Source organism: Narcine bancroftii, chromosome 5 (genome assembly GCF_036971445.1).
Source record: "Narcine bancroftii isolate sNarBan1 chromosome 5, sNarBan1.hap1, whole genome shotgun sequence".
Classification (NCBI taxonomy): Eukaryota; Metazoa; Chordata; class Chondrichthyes; order Torpediniformes; family Narcinidae; genus Narcine; species Narcine bancroftii.
This window is the reverse complement of record NC_091473.1, coordinates 223571534-223584351: the sequence shown is the minus strand read 5'-3', so window position 1 is coordinate 223584351 and position 12818 is coordinate 223571534. Positions and strand designations below refer to the sequence as shown.

At 39.9% G+C, this 12818-nt stretch overlaps 1 protein-coding gene across 5 annotated transcripts in view; it reads right to left on the bottom strand.

The window, feature by feature from the left end:
* Positions 1-12818, bottom strand: part of csde1 (cold shock domain containing E1, RNA-binding) — a 112544-nt gene that overhangs the window by 76580 nt on the left and 23146 nt on the right. For 4 of the 5 annotated variants that reach the window (XM_069941446.1, XM_069941450.1, XM_069941448.1 and 1 more), the window contains exons 3-4: positions 5180-5327; positions 3587-3785 (exon numbers count right to left, since the gene is read on the bottom strand). In XM_069941446.1, coding sequence (XP_069797547.1) covers positions 3587-3785; positions 5180-5320 — 340 coding nt within the window. In that variant the 5' untranslated portion in view covers positions 5321-5327. The remainder of the gene's footprint in view (positions 1-3586; positions 3786-5179; positions 5328-12818) is intronic. The other variant, XM_069941449.1, reaches the window with a different exon arrangement.

The following is a 12818-nucleotide window of genomic DNA, read 5'->3' as shown; positions in this document are numbered from 1 at the left end:
GGCTCGTTGGTGACTGACAAGTCCAATGCGGGACAGGCAGGCACGGTTGCAAGGGAAAATTTTTGTACTTTTATATAGCAAAGATAAAGATACACAACCAATGTTTCAGGCTTAAGGCCTTCATCAAGGTATTTAAAAATGTCAGCAACATTATTCAGAGCCCCAAACAGCCTTTTGAAGTGAAGCAACACTTATGTATCCACGGGAGTTATCCATTGCATCCGGTACTCCCTTCTCTACATCGGAGACTGGGCGCAGACTGGGAGATCACCTCACTGAGCACCTTCGCTATGTCTGTATCAATAACAGGGCTTTCCCAGTGGCCAACCACCAATTCTGCACCCCGCTCCCATGCTGACAAGTCTGCCCATGGCCTCAAGTTCTATCCCACCAAGATCACCCATAAATTGGAGGAACCACACTAGTTCCGGTCTGCGCACACTCCAACTGGATGGCATCAACATAGACTACTCTCTGTTCTCCCTCCCTTCCCCTTGACTTCTTTCCTCCAGCTCTCCACCCCTTCCCTCTCCATTCACAGAGCTGTTCCTCCTTCCCCGCTTACCTATTACCTCCTGTCTTTGGGACTATGCTCCTCCCCCTGCCCCTGACCATTTTATTTGGGTACCTGGTGACATTTTTTAATACCTTAATAAAGGGCACAAGCCCAAAATGTTGATGTAGCTTCACTACATAAAGTGCATTATTCGATCAACTGAGTTTCTCCAGCATTGTGTTTCTACTTCAACCACGGTGTCTGTAGACATTCATGTTTTACTTCCACAAAATCTAATGTTGGCCTCAACTGTTAAACAGCAGCATTGGATCACTTTGTCATCACCAATTAAATGGAGTAAATCAAGAAAATACCATTGGAGTGCATCTGTGCTTATATAGAATTGAATGAAGAGAGGAGATTCACTTCACAGAAACCCAAAACAAAATTGCAAGGAATGATCTCGCAGGATAGTGGTTAGGAAAATGGCTTAAACACGTTTTCTCCAAGGCACGAGCTGGAAAAAATGTCTGAAAAGTATGATGTACCATGTACAGAATTTTTAGACTTTTATCCTTCAATTATCATAGTAGACTCAGAAAAAGGAAATAAATTTGTGTGGATGGAGTTGCAACTGGTTCAAAAGGAATGTCTCACACCATTCAAGGCCAATCATCCCTAGGAGGTCTGCAGGGCAGCATTCTGGGAATTCCAATTATATTCCCTCCATCACATGGTCACAAGTAGGGTATCCACTAATTAGTGTTGTTCTATTTGAAATTCCTCAATGAAAGATGCAATGCTGTTGTCAACAAGACTTTCACTGCTTTCAGGTGGAATAGCTGGGAGAATGCAGCTCTGGAGCCGGCTGCGGGTGTGTGAGAAGTGACATTCAGGTGGCAGCGCTGAAGGCGCTGTTCTGACACCTGAAAATCTGCAGCGAGGAGAGGCGCTGTGGAGCAAACGTCAGCTCCCGTCGACTGTGGCCATAGTCCTGCCCGCTTTCAGGTGCCTAGGGGGAAGCGCTTGGAAGGAGGGTCGGGTAAGTACCCAAGGAGGGTCGGGTAAGTACTCCTCGGGTCAGCCTCCCAACAGCTGCATGGGAGGCTTTACATTGGAGTATTCTTGCCACCTGAAAACGGCTTAAAATAGTGTCCAAACGTAAATTTATGCAGCTTGAACTTTACATTAGCAGACTGGCAATGTCCAACTCCAACTAACATATTTTCCATGGTGCAGGTTATACCTCTTTAATCCAGTAATGTTGGGATCTGGCCATTTCTGGACAACAGAAAAAGAAATTAACCCCGAAAGGACCCCCCCCCCCCCCCCATGTAAACATATCAAAGATAGAAAAAAGCTTAAAACAGGAATATCGTGGTGCAGCATGGTTAGCTCAATGCAGCAATTAGGATCGGGGTTGGAGTCCCACGCTGTCACAATGTCCACGATACATTGTGAAATTGGACATTATGTGATGTGGATGTTGTGCGAGCATGTTATATACTTAGCAAAGCTATATCAGATACTGTAGTGTACCTGTAAACATTTTATTTGTAAGTAGGGATCAGTGTGGGAAACGACACAGGGCTGAGGAGAGAGAGCGGGGCAGTCAGATCAGTTTGGGTATTAAGTATACAATTTTCTATAGCTCGTGATCATCTTTTCTAAATTGCTGCGGACTTGCTTGCAGTAACTGAATAATTATGGGACCACAGATATTTATGTGGCCAGACATTGCATGAACAGATGTTAAGCGATGCATACCTAAATGTGCTGCACCATAGGAGTTGCCGGACCACAGAGCACTAGATAAGAGAGTTACAACCACTGTCAACTCGCTCATTTACCTGATCACCTATAATTGAACTTTATCAGCCACAAATAACCACAGAGCGTCAACGATATTGTGGCAAGTGACCCCACATTACCTCAATCATACCAAGAAAGTGAATGGAGTCATCTTCATGTGTTTGGATGAAGCCAGCACCCATACATGAAGCAGCTAAACAGCACCCAGAACAAAATTATCTTAATTGTTCATTTATCCCCTCCCTCCACAAATGTGCTGGCTACATTTGGGGGCTACTACAAATTGCACATAACTAAATGCTAACTAGAATTTTTTTTTTAAATTAAAAAATGAATTTTTAAATAGGTGAATGAAAATCCCAAGCATTCCAATTATATTTTGATCATAATTATAGTGGTAAATATGCAGTCAGAATTCTGACCATGAAGTCCACCAGATTAAAATTTGCCTTGCCAAATGGAAAGCCATTCTATCTGCCCAAGACTAATAACACCACAAAGTCTTAATTTCAAGAGACTTAAAAAAGCTATTTTAAATAAAAGAGATTGATAGTCATTTCCTTGAAGCAATTAATGAAAGCTGGAAAAGCCCTCGGATGAATACTTCAATACAAAGAATTTTGCAGATCTGCGAACACCATTTAAAGCATAATAGAATATAATGTCTTTTAAGGCAATTTTGTCATTGTTTTTGAGTCTTTTTCAACATAAAGACAGCATTGCAATGATAGTTGTTCTTTACAAATAATGAGCCCATTTGTACATGTAACTGTGGCATAATTAGGCAGAATCCTGATTCATGTTGCAAGGAAGTGCCAACTAAAAAGTAAGCCCATTTGTGAAATTCAGATTTAGTGTAAAAGGAGCATAATCAATTCCTGCTCTGTGGCCAGGCAATCCAATGACAGAACAGTTGAGACTGATGGAGACCTGGACACTAGATGTTTTAGCAGTTTTGATTTGGGAGAAAACCAGCCATGCTCGTTCATTCCCTTGGCTATGCTACCCATGTCCAAAGTTTAAACATGTGTTTTTAAAATGTTCTGTATTTAAAAACTCTCAATTTTAAACACGTGTTTCACATTTCTGGCACATATCTGCTAATAATTTAAACTGAAGTTAACAATTCTGAAATAAATTAGAGTTCTACTTACAACATTACTCCACATATTGCAAAATTAATTTTATCCATATTATAAGTTTTTATTTTATCGACAACTTGCATGGACATTACCATGTGGGAACATTTATACACATCAAATAGTGACAATTTCTCACCTCCCACTTTGAGGTCTTGAAGATTACCACTGTATTGTGAGCAATGGAAGAATAGCCTGGCTTGACGTTCAGTGCACTGGATAAAACCATAGGATGACAGCAGCTTCTCAATAATTCCTGTTTCACGCAGGGATCCCGAGGTACCGTTAGCAAAACCAGAGTGGCCATTGTTATGCAAAAGGTTTGGATCAAAGCTCATCTGTAATGAAGATATGTAAAATTTAAACAGAAAGATCACCCCAAATCACTGCAAACCAAAGCATACTGTAACCAGACAATTAACAGTGATAACGTTTGCAGAAAGTGAAAACTCTGCCCAAGAAAATGGGATCTAAACATGCATAATTAGCAATGTTTTAAAATCTCATCAAGTTGTAAATGCTGATCAAGATTTAAAAAAAACAGGCAGCAATACTTGGGGTGGGGATGGGGGGGGGGAAAAATTCCTAAGCAGATATATTCTTGGGCAATCTTCAGTTACTCACTACATGCCAAGTTCTTAGTTAGGCAAGTATACTATGGAATGTGGCTGGTTGCATTTGTTATTAACATGCAAGAAATATTGCATTACCACACCATTATTGGAAAATGTAGAAACAAAGCATTCACCACTACATTTCTTTCATATTTTCTAGCAAGAGCAAAAAATGAAAACTAATAACGCTGCCAACATCTCACATTAAGAGTGTACAAATGAAGATTACTCATAGCATTCTAGATACCAACATTAAAACATTACATATGTCTGAAAGCTTTTAAGGAACAATATTTAAATTAGACAACAAAATATACCATCTTTTTCCACACCAAAGATTAAAATTCAGACTGTCACAGTACTTGCAACTAAATGATTTAGTAACAGATGCAACAAAAAATACAAGTATCACAACTGCAAGTTTGGAATTTGTTAGTTTGAATGCACACATATGTTTTTCAATACATTCAATTAAAAACATAAATTGGCTTTCAACATTATGATCTAAAAACTGAAGCTGATAAATGACCAGATAGAAATATTTACTTCAGATCAGAAGAGTCAAGATGCCTCTGCCATGACATTTCTTTTTAAACAGTTCAAGACAGTTTAATACCCCAAAAAGGCAAAAGATGATAACAGAAAGCAGAATTTAAGTGGTAACTTGGTTTGAATATTGGGGATAATTCCATTTCTTCATCCCACATAGAACTCTCAGAACTTCAAAAGTAAAAACTTTTACCATTATTTAAGCCACTGAAGTGCAATTCCTCACCTCAGGTTTTATTTTAAATAATTTTAACTGAAAATGCCTCAAACAGAAACCTGTATTCTCTCCATATCTGATGGCTGATCAGTAATGGATTCATTTCTATCTATGTGCTTAAGAATGCGAAGTACTTTTAGATATGATGTAAGAATATGAACTTGTCATCAGTGTACATGTTAAATATTTAACTATTTAATAATGCTCTGACATCAAAATAGTCAAAAGCTCATTTTTAAACAAAAAGACCGAACTTAGTCCATGCAAGTGTATTTGTATACCAAGTCAAACTAATGCTGTTACTACATGCTGTTAGCACAAGAGATTAAATATTCAATTCTTCCCCACTTACTGATCTCTGATAAAGTGGAATTCTCTTCTGTTTTTTAGCACTGATTGAGGCAGAGCGTGGTGTTGTTGAAAGAGGGTGACAGAGAGTATTAGAAGCTGAAGGTGCAAGATGCTCTGAAGACACAGCGTAGAGATTCTCCATTTTACAGCTGGAGTATGAAAGTAAAGTATTATAGATCAAATCCACAGAAATCCAGTCCCATTTTGTTAACATCCATATGAAAAGCAATAACTTCACTGCACAAACTTAAATTCTTGGTATGTGCCTTAATAGTTGGACATTGAGTCACAAGATAGTTTTGGAATTGCAATCCAACAGGCAGCGAAGAAGTTATGAAAATTCAAGTTTCAATCTTTTGGTGGACATTCTGCAGTCATTTAATATCCTTTTTAATGCTTGTACCAACCAGGGCCAAGCTCAGCTTGATTCTATCCAAGCATGAATTTGTTTAATATAAAGGATGAATTTGTAGCTGGCTGCAGTTGGACAGGGGGAAATATAGGGCAGAAGGAGAGGAGGAATGCCAAGTACATAAAACCCCTAGTATCCAGCACCTGTGGGGATTGCTAGATGCTGGATAAGTGCATTTCCGAGTTGCTTGAGAGTTTATTCTTACAATGCTAATACAAATGCATTAAGAATGAACGGTTTAACATTGAACAAACCTCACTCGCATGAATATATATAAACCTTAAAGCATTTTACTTTACTTTCCGTCACATTCTTTGAAAACATTCAACTGTTGCTTCATTTGCAGGTTCCTCCCCCTCCACAGAGATGAACAGAATTATACATAATTAACACCCCCACCCCCAAGTTTACAGACAAGGTCTCTGACCAGGCGACTCTTTCAAAGCAGGGAAGACACCAAGAGCATCACCCCAATAACAAGCAGCATCAACCAGCTCTTCATCCTGGGCAACACCATTGCTGTTTCACACTTTATTGAAACAGCTACTATGAGCAAAGCACGACCAAGGCTCTCCACTGGCTGAATATCTGCTTCAAAGGTTTGTGTTACTTCAGAGAACATTTACTACTTTTACAATTTTAAACGCGTATTTTTTAACCTATTATTTTATTCTTATTTTTTCAATTTTTTTTTGGTTAGTTGCTGGAGGCTGCTAGTTGCCTCAGTTCCAGATACCAGGGGTTTTACTGTAGATAGGAAAATCTATTCCAAACACTTACAAAATGTGTTACCTTGTTCAAAGCTGTATGACGAGTTCTGTGGCATTCAATTCCCCAACACCAAAATCTACATAGCTGCAAGTCTTCCCCAAGCACAAAGACATTTTAAAACAGCTCTATGCAACTGCTTGGACCATTTGCCAACAAAACTCATTGAAGTAGTTGGTCCAGCTCAGTCACCATAAATCCAATGGGTCCTCCCACACAAATATAGTGGCCAGAACAGTTCAGGTGGTTATGCATCAGTTAGCTAGTGACCCCACCAAATTGTCATCTACAATCAAGTAAATATATATTGACTTGATTAAATGCAGTTTTTCACATTTAACTGACATTCTTTCCTCTATGGGAAAAGAATACCATGCAATGATCTGAACATTGCCTCCATCAAAAAACCATGATTGAAGTGTACGCATCTACAAAATGCACTTATCTAAGCCACTTTCAATAGCACATCCCAAACTAGTGATCTTGGATAATGTACATTCAAAATAAACCAATGACACACCTAATGTAATTCTGTAATTCAGTGATCTTAAGACAAATAAACTACCTTCTTTAGGGGAGATGTCAGGTGGCAAGTTGTGTTTTTTTTACAACAAATAGTTGGATACCTGGAATGTATTGCTGGGGTGATGTGAAGGCTAGTACAGACAGATGCTTGAATCAAAACGTTAATTTTTAGGTACAGTAAGCTATCAGGAAAGCAAATTGAATGTTGCTAGAAGGATTGAGTTTAGTAGCAGGGAGGTTATACTGCAACTTTACAGGGTACTGGAAGATTGCATTTGGAGTACTGAGCACTGTTCTGGTCTCCTTACCAGAAGAAGAATATACCAACCTTGGAGGCAGTGGAGTGAAAGTTCAGATTGATTCCAGAGGTGTGGGTGCTAGCCTATGGGGAGAGATTGAATAGTCTGGTAATTTATTTGCTGAAAATCAGAAGAATGAGAGGAGATGTTATAGAAACAAAATTCTGAAAGGAATAGATATGATCAAGGTAGGCAAGTATTTTCCCCATTGTCGGTGATTTGAAAACTAGGCGGGGGGGGGGGAATAGCCTCAAGATTCAGGGTAATAGATTCAGGACAGAAATGAGTGGGAATTGATTTTCTTAGAGAAAATCTATGGAATTCTTTGCCTATGGAAACAGTGGACTCTATCTCAGTAAACATATTTAAGACAATACTGGATAGATTTTTGCATTGTAGGGAAATTAAGATGGAGATGAGCCTATCATCAGATCAGACTTGAAATTATTGAATGGCACAGCAGGCTCAATAGGCCAAATAGCCTATTTCTTATGTTGTCCAATAATTTTAGACAAAAAGCTTCTTCATATTAACAGTTGTCTAATTAATATTGTTCTTTTTACATAAAACTTACAAAGACGAATGCCATGGGAAAGTGTCAAATTTAGCTTGTGCTTTTCTACTGCCATAATGGGCTTTCAGCAAGCACTTAACAAATAGTAATAGAGTACACAAGTTCAGCTGAAGGAGTGGCCGGTGTATCAACTCCTGCTCCACCTGACAACATTCAATTGTTTTGTTTACATGTTACATTACATATTTTCAGGGAGAGCATGCTGATAAAGGAATCTACATGCAGTACAGCACATTAAATCTTTTTTTTTTAAAAGTACAAATAATGTAACAATTCATTTGAAACACTTTGGAACAGACAAGTTGGAGATACAGTAGTGTTACGAGCCCAGATGACCCCAAAACACAGCAGCAATAGATATTCACCAAGACAAATGGTTACTTAAACAAAGTTGCTTTTAATTATTTTTAAACATGAAAACAGAATCACACTTGAACTTGTCACTATTGACTTAACTAACCTGACTTAACTCCCTAATTCTTATCGCATGTGTATGTAACGTGTGTGTAAGTTCAGAAAAGTTATTTGATTCATCGCCCAATCTCACTTCTCATTCCTCCAAGTTCACTGGTTGCAAGCAATTCTTATACTGTGTACAGAATTTAACATTTATAAAGTTCACCAGGCTTTGGTGCTTGAAAGGTAAATGGTTACCACTCAGGAAGGTTCTTGTCAGTTTTCAGAGAGATTTATTGTACAATGGACAGCCAGCCACTTCAGTATCTTGCTGAAGAAACTTGCCCCACAGGGTTCTCCAGATGATAACCTCTTTCTTTCAGGTCACCATAGAGTTCCTTCTTGTTTCTCTTATTTCAAGTGAAACATTAGATAGCCAGTCCTCTCCTCTTGTATGAACCATAAAGGCTTTGACCAGGCTGAACTAAGAATTCACAACCCATCTTCCAAATGGGGTTTTCCACAAGGTTGCCAGCTTGTCCTGTTCCAGTCCCAGTTGTTGCTTCTGACTAACACTGTAAATATTATCTCGGTCTTTCTCTCTCACACAGAGAGAAAGCCAGTTTTACTCTCTCACACAGAGAGAAAGCCAGTTTTACTCTCTCACACAGAGAGAAAGCCAGTTTTACTCTCTCACACAGAGAGAAAGCCAGTTTTACTCTCTCACACAGAGAGAAAGCCAGTTTTACTCTCTCACACAGAGAGAAAGCCAGTTTTACTCTCTCACACAGAGAGAAAGCCAGTTTTACTCTCTCACACAGAGAGAAAGCCAGTTTTACTCTCTCACACAGAGAGAAAGCCAGTTTTACTCTCTCACACAGAGAGAAAGCCAGTTTTACTCTCTCACACAGAGAGAAAGCCAGTTTTACTCTCTCACACAGAGAGAAAGCCAGTTTTACTCTCTCACACAGAGAGAAAGCCAGTTTTACTCTCTCACACAGAGAGAAAGCCAGTTTTACTCTCTCACACAGAGAGAAAGCCAGTTTTACTCTCTCACACAGAGAGAAAGCCAGTTTTACTCTCTCACACAGAGAGAAAGCCAGTTTTACTCTCTCACACAGAGAGAAAGCCAGTTTTACTCTCTCACACAGAGAGAAAGCCAGTTTTACTCTCTCACACAGAGAGAAAGCCAGTTTTACTCTCTCACACAGAGAGAAAGCCAGTTTTACTCTCTCACACAGAGAGAAAGCCAGTTTTACTCTCTCACACAGAGAGAAAGCCAGTTTTACTCTCTCACACAGAGAGAAAGCCAGTTTTACTCTCTCACACAGAGAGAAAGCCAGTTTTACTCTCTCACACAGAGAGAAAGCCAGTTTTACTCTCTCACACAGAGAGAAAGCTAGTTTTACTCTCTCACACAGAGAGAAAGCCAGTTTTACTCTCTCTGCTTTCAAATCCACATGACCCTCTTAGAACAGCAAGTTCCCTTCCAGAGAATATGCGGCTCCTACAAGCCCTTTCATCTGTTGCCTTTTTGTAAACAACAATCCATTAGTGAAGTCTCTTGGGTGCTCTCCAAAGCTTTTCCAAAGGCTGAGGCCCTGACATGTTTAGCATTAGGAGAGCTCCAGTACTTGAAGTAAGATCTGTTTTAAAGTGTTTGTTTGTAACATACACAAACAAACCTTGCCCCAATTTATCTCCCAAAAACATATCTATATACTGTCACAGGTCCTCCTAGCCCATATGCTTACATCATCCAATTACAGTACAACTCCGATAATCTGAAATCGATTCTCCGAAATCCCTCAGATAAATGAGGCTATCCGAAACAAATCAGAAATCCACATTTAATCGGAAATATTTTCAGAGCCGAAATGACCAGGAACCTCGGTAGGGAGGTGTTGGTGATCGGCGGTGGCCAGCATTTTATTGGTGAGATTTAAACATTTTATTGCTTAAAAAGTCTTCCCTCATTTTTCGTTGTATTTTAAACCCTGTTGTAAGTGATTTGCTGTTGCTAATGGGCTGTTTTTTAAAAAAATGGCCAGTTCTCTAAAAGCAATTTAACTGACATAGGCCAGGTCCTGACCATTTTGGATAATCGGAGTTGTACTGTACGTACAAGGCCCTTCAACACTTGCACGTGGTCCCAGCAATTAATGGCCAATCAGCTGAAAAAAGGTCAAATGTAAAACCAAAATCATCTGAAAGCCAGCGTGAACTGATGTAATCTCACACTAGGGATAGACTGCCTCGACCCCTACTGCAATCCCTGGCATCTGCAGACGCTGGCGCTTCAATCAGCAAATTACGAAACTGAGAATTGCATTCCAACACCTCCGATTGAAGGAAGAACAGTTCTATCCCTTGGGATGGCTCCTTGCAAGTGTGAAATCAAGCAGTGTCCTGGTTAAGAGTGGCCAAGCGTGAACAGCAAAAATGCCATTTCTAACTAGGATACTGAACAGCCAATTTACTGGATCACAAGTGCAAAAGGGGCTATACACCAATGACCAATTAACCGAATCACCCCTTGCATCTTTGACATGTGGAAGGAAACCCATGCAGACACGAGTAGAGCGTACAAGTGCCTTACAGACAGCGGGGATTCAAACCAAGATTGCTAGTACTGTAATAGCATTGCATAAACAACTGTAATAACGGTGCTGCTACAATGCTAACTGTGACACTTCTGTTGAGTAGCAGTAAGCAAGCAGTGATTCATTAGTCTGGATGGCATCATCATCAACTTCTCCAGTTTCTGCTAACCTACTCTCCACTCTCTTCCCCCTTGTCTTCTTTCCTTAAGCTCTCCACCCCCATCCCTCTATTCACCCAGCCATCCCTCATTCCTCTGCTTGCATTGAGCCCTTCCTCCCTTATCCACCTTCTGCCACTGGGACGGTGTTCCTCCCTCCATCCCCTACCATTTTGTTCCAACACCTGCTGACATTTTTCCATACTTTGAAGGACTCAAGCCTGAAACGTTGGTTATGAATCTTCATTATACAAAGTACAATTCTGCAGGATTAATACAGCATAAAATTGCAGTTACTTCAGGCTACACTCACCTGCTTAAATTACCCCTTGTGAAGTGCAAGCACAATATTAGACATTGGCTCCCAGACTTTCAGTGTATCCAATGAAATCATATCTGCTGTTATTCGTGGGCAAATGTCCGTGGAAGTAGGCCCAATTTGCAGCAATTGGTGGCACTGCAAATTTAAATGTCCAATATACAGTGAAACTTCATCAGAGCGTGATTCGTTAATCCGCAGAATCGTTTATAGCGCGGGTGTCTGTGGACCCCGAACGTTGATTTTAGGAGGCCAGGAGAACAGACACAAACTCTAAAATGGACTCTTCTGACTCATTTACAAAATGTGCATCTCAATACGTGGAGTTTAAAGGTCTGATCATAGGGTTTCAGTCACAGTATTCGTTCCGCGACCCGGCTGTAACGTGGTTTGAAATCTTGGACTCCAACTACCACGTTCGAATGAGGTTTTACTGTCTTACAAAAAAATTCTATACAAGACCTAAGACATAGCAGAAATAGGCTATTCAGCCCAATGAACCTGTCCCACCATTTAATCATGAGCAGATCCATTTTCCCACAGCTAGGCATTCTCCCCTAACCTTTGATGCCCTGGCAAATCAAGAACCTCTCTCTAGCCCCTTTTACACATCCATCCCACTAAATGGACTGTTCAGTATCCTAGGATAGGAATGGCGTTTTTGCTGTTCACATTTGACCACTCTTTAACTGCATGCGTACACATTTGCAAGGAGCCATCCCCAGGGTTAGGACTGTTCTACCTTCCACTGGTGACGTCATAACGCATCAAGTTGTGGATCTGCCTTAAATCCTGATCAATGTATTATGATCTTCTATTTGAACAAAACTAATCATGCTTAATTATAACATTAAGCTTTATATACGGAGCCTGATGATGTGCTGACCAATACAAACCTTTATAAGGGACCGTGGGAAAAAGCAATGGCAGACCTGCCCTCTCGGAAGTCCATGCTACAGAGAAAGGGTGCATGTATGGTTGCATTTCACTGTACTTTCCAACATTATATTTCATCTGCCACTTCTCTGTCCACTTTCCTAATCTGTCCTTCTGCAGCCTCCATGTTTCCTCTACCCTGCTTCTCCACTATACTGCTTCTCCACCTACTTTCATATCATTTGCAAACTTGGTCACAAAGCCATTTATTCCACAATCCAAATCATTAATATACAACATAAAAAGCAGCAGCCCTGACAACCCCTGTGAAGCACCAATAGTAATTAGCTAATCAGAATATGGTCCTTGTATTCCGACTGTTTCCTGCCAATCAGCCTTGCTCTACTTATGCTAGTATGCTTCCTGTTATACCATGAACTCTTGTCAAGTAACCTCATGTACAGCACCTTGTAAAATGCCTTCACAACATGCACTGCATTTTCCTTATGCCTCTTCCCCACTGAGGAAACATGATCAGCAACAGACCATTTATTGGTTTATTGTCCCTGATAATACTGTTAATCTTTTCTCCCTCTCATCCATTCTTTATGCAACATCAGAGGGGAAAATACATTAGAAACTATACCCAATTCTATTCCACTCAAGCATTCATTGAGAATATCTGAAATACAAATATCAACAAAATTTCC